This window comes from Buceros rhinoceros, unplaced genomic scaffold, assembly GCF_000710305.1.
Source record: "Buceros rhinoceros silvestris isolate BGI_N320 unplaced genomic scaffold, ASM71030v1 scaffold5395, whole genome shotgun sequence".
NCBI classification, from domain to species: Eukaryota; Metazoa; Chordata; class Aves; order Bucerotiformes; family Bucerotidae; genus Buceros; species Buceros rhinoceros.
This window is the reverse complement of record NW_010412178.1, coordinates 1,972-5,476: the sequence shown is the minus strand read 5'-3', so window position 1 is coordinate 5,476 and position 3,505 is coordinate 1,972. Positions and strand designations below refer to the sequence as shown.

Sequence of the window (3,505 nt, the reverse complement as noted above, 5' to 3'; positions counted from 1 at the left end):
GCCCGGGTAAACCAGCCTCTGGACTCCTGCGTCCAGTTCTGGGCTCCCCAGTTCAACAGAGACAAGGAGATACTGGAGAGAGTCCACTGGAGGCTATAAGGACGCTGAGGGCTGGAGCATCTCCGTGCTGAGGAAAGGCTGAGAGCCCTGGGGGTGTTCAGCTGGGGAAAAGCAGCCTGAGAGGGGATCTCAACGCTAATCAATAGCTAAAGAGGGGTCAGGAGGATGGGCCAGACTCCTCTCAGTGGAGCCCAGACAAGGGGCAATGGACACAAACTGGAACACGGGAAATTCCACCTGAACAGGAGGAGAAACTTCTTTGAAAGGACTTTGAGGGTGAGGGAGCCCTGGCACAGGCTGCCCAGAGAGGCTGAGGAGTTTCCTACTCAGAGAGATCCCAAATCCACTCTGACACCATCCTGGGCAAACCTGCTCAGGGGTTACATGCTAATTCCACCTGAACAGGAGGAGAAACTTCTTTGAAAGGACTTTGAGGGTGAGGGAGCCCTGGCACAGGCTGCCCAGAGAGGCTGAGGAGTTTCCTACTCAGAGAGATCCCAAATCCACTCTGACACCATCCTGGGCAAACCTGCTCAGGGGTTACATGCTCTAGCAGAGGGGCTGGGCTGGATGACCCCCAGAGGTCCCTTCCAACCCCACCAGTCTGGTGTTCTGGGATTCTGGGATCACCACTGTGTTGGGCATGACTTTGGGGTAATTACTGCCACTCACCATCTGCTCTGATCTCCGTTTCGGGTATATTCATGACACGAGAGAACTGGGCGGTTTTGTACTTGGAGGCCTCCGGGTGGTTGAATTTCTCGAGAGAGATCTGCTCCAATTCACAGGCTCTGTCTCGGTCGAAGGTGTTGAGGAGGGCGTATTTATAACGGATGACCCTTCCCTGCAGGTGAGAAATGGGGATCCTGGCACTGCCCACCATCACTCTGTCTCTGGAAGAGGAAGAGGAGGAGCTTGTTGCCTTGGGGTTGACTACCAAGGTCAGCCCCAAGCCAACAGTCAAGTTTTGGCTCATCCCACGAGAAGTCGTTGGCCTCCAAAACATCAGGGAGATAATCCACAGCCAGAGGCCTAATTAACCCCAGCCCAGCCCAGATCAGATCCTCGCCCAGCGCTGGAAGATTCTGACCCCTCCCAAAACAGCAGCTCCACAAGTGATGGGGAGATTGGAGGAGACACCAACAAGCCACCTCCAGCCTCTGTAGGAACCTGCCAGCAAGGTCCCTCAGCTGGGAGCTGACTCTCCCGGAGGAGAACGGCAGCAGAAACAGCTCCTCAGTGTAAATTCCACCATCTCTGATTACTTTTTTTTCTCCAGTTTGGCGAATTCCTGGCACCGGCCTGGCTCCAAGTAGAAGACGACGCAGATCTTGAGTTTTTCATCGATGTTACAAGATTCTGACAGCACAGCAACGAACTCCAGGGTCATGGTGTCTCGGTGGAGTGAACCGAACAGATACGGGTTGGGCTGGCAGCTGTGGGAAAAGGGATGGTGGGTCCCCACTGCGTCCTCCTGCCACCACCTCCCTCCCTCCTCTTCACCTGCGCCACCACTCACATCCACTTTGCTTGGCTCTTGGACGATGACGCCAGACAGCTCTGGGATAGGGTGTGTTGGGTCCCCACTGCGTCCTCCTGCCTCCACCTCCCTCCCTCCTCTTCCCCTGCGCCACCACTCACATCCACTTTGCTTGGCTCTTGGACGATGACCCCAGAGATTGCACATTCCCTGTGTCGACACTGGCCACCCTGTTGAAGAGCCTTTGGTTACTCTGAGGTGTTTTGGAAAGACCTGGATGCCTCAGAGTGAGCGCCCATTGCTTGGGTGTGGAAGGACATCCTGCAGGTCACTATACGCTGACTGGGGGGGTGGGGTTTGGGGGGAGAAGAGACCTAACAACACCTCCCACCATCTTCTCCCACCATAACCCCTTCTCCTGGGGAGCTGCTGGACCGCCAGCCTTCTGGAAATGACCTTGAAGCCATCAGTGATGACATCCCTCCACGCAACAAACCTGATGGAAGATCCGGGGTCTTCTCTGATCTCCTGGGCACCTGCCACTGAGGAGAAAGCATAGATTAGCACCTCCAGAAAGGTGGCCAGCCAAGAAACAGGAGAAACTGCAGTTCACCAGGGAGAAGAGGGCTCCTCGCAGCTTGGGCATGGTCTTCTCAGAAGAAGAACCCCAACCCACTCTAAGTCTCCACTATCCTCCCAAGGTCCACCAGTGCTCAGGCACAGCCCTGATGGGGCCAGGGATGGGCAGCCAGGCTGGCAGAGTGAGGGCAGCCCCTGGCCCAGCCCATCATGTCTGCCTCCCTGTCCTCATCCCTGGGCAGGGCCTGGGGGAAGCCCAAGAGGCTTTCTGGGGTGGTGTCACCAAGAGGCTTCATCTCCCAGCCAGCTCTTGTCACCCAGGGCAATTCTCGACACGACTCAGCACCCGAATTATGGTTAGGGAAGACAATGTGACTGTGGAAACATCCTCACCAATATCTGCACGGTTGAGGTTCTCCTGCTTTGTTGTCTCCACTTGAGTGACATGACCCGGGTCATTGACCTGGAGGACAGAGAGAAAAGAGGGAAGAGTTGAAGGAAGAAAAGGAAATTCAAGAGCTCAAAGGACCAGAGAGACACAGTGTTGGGCAGGGTCTTCTGCTCCTACCACCTGTAGAGCATTGAGCTCCAAAAGCTAGCCAGTGTTTGCCTGTCACGGTGTGGAAAACTCAACCCTCGTCCTCCAAGAGCTTTGGGCATGACCTTCAGAAGCCACAGCAGACTCACCGAACTCCCGAAACGCTTCTGCTCCTGCGTTCCCGCTGCTTCCTGCAGTGAGATGCCGATGTTCTCGTAAGTCTCCTGCTCCACCGGCATGGGGAGGGGCACCAGGATCTGCTGGAGCTCAATCTCATCTCGTGCTGGCACCGCAGGAGCCTGGGAAGGAGAACAGAGCATTTGGAAGGACGTTGGAGATCCCTCTGAGAACACTGTGGCCGTGGCCAGGTGTACAACTCCTTCAAGACCGGAACCTGACCAGCGGGGACGATTCTGGCAAGGCCAATCCCCCAGAGGTACCTCCCACCAAGACACCAGTGACCAAATCACCCGCTTCCTGTCCCAGAACTCACATGCACAGACTAAATACCCCATCTTTTATCTTAAAAATGGGCTCTTTTCTTTCTATCCGACACCCCCACCACCCTGTGAAGGGTCTGGACAGGGATGGAGTTAATTTTCTCCACGGCAGCTCATAGGTTGTTGGTTTGTGTCTGCCAACAGGAAATCTGAGGTTTTGCTGAAGAGCGACAGCTACAGCTCACCCTCCCCCCAGCCCAGTGAAGGTTCATAAGTTGGGAAGGGGCAAAACAGGCTGGAGGACTCTAACCAACCAGAGAGCAGCTCCTCCCAACATCCTTCTCCATGAGAAAAATTAAAAATTGGGAGTTCGGCGGTGGTAGGGGGGTTCGGGTTGTTTGTTTTACC

The 3,505-nt window shown here is 55.2% G+C and overlaps 1 protein-coding gene across 1 annotated transcript in view; it reads right to left on the bottom strand.

Moving 5' to 3' along the window:
* LOC104493572 (E3 ubiquitin-protein ligase RNF213-like) overlaps positions 1 to 3,505 on the bottom strand; it is a gene marked incomplete at its 3' end in the record, with an annotated part of 44,910 nt that overhangs the window by 40,607 nt on the left and 798 nt on the right. The window contains exons 3-7 of the mRNA XM_010136282.1: positions 2,807 to 2,956; positions 2,513 to 2,582; positions 2,037 to 2,076; positions 1,326 to 1,496; positions 733 to 953 (exon numbers count right to left, since the gene is read on the bottom strand). Coding sequence (XP_010134584.1) covers positions 733 to 953; positions 1,326 to 1,496; positions 2,037 to 2,076; positions 2,513 to 2,582; positions 2,807 to 2,956 — 652 coding nt within the window. The remainder of the gene's footprint in view (positions 1 to 732; positions 954 to 1,325; positions 1,497 to 2,036; positions 2,077 to 2,512; positions 2,583 to 2,806; positions 2,957 to 3,505) is intronic.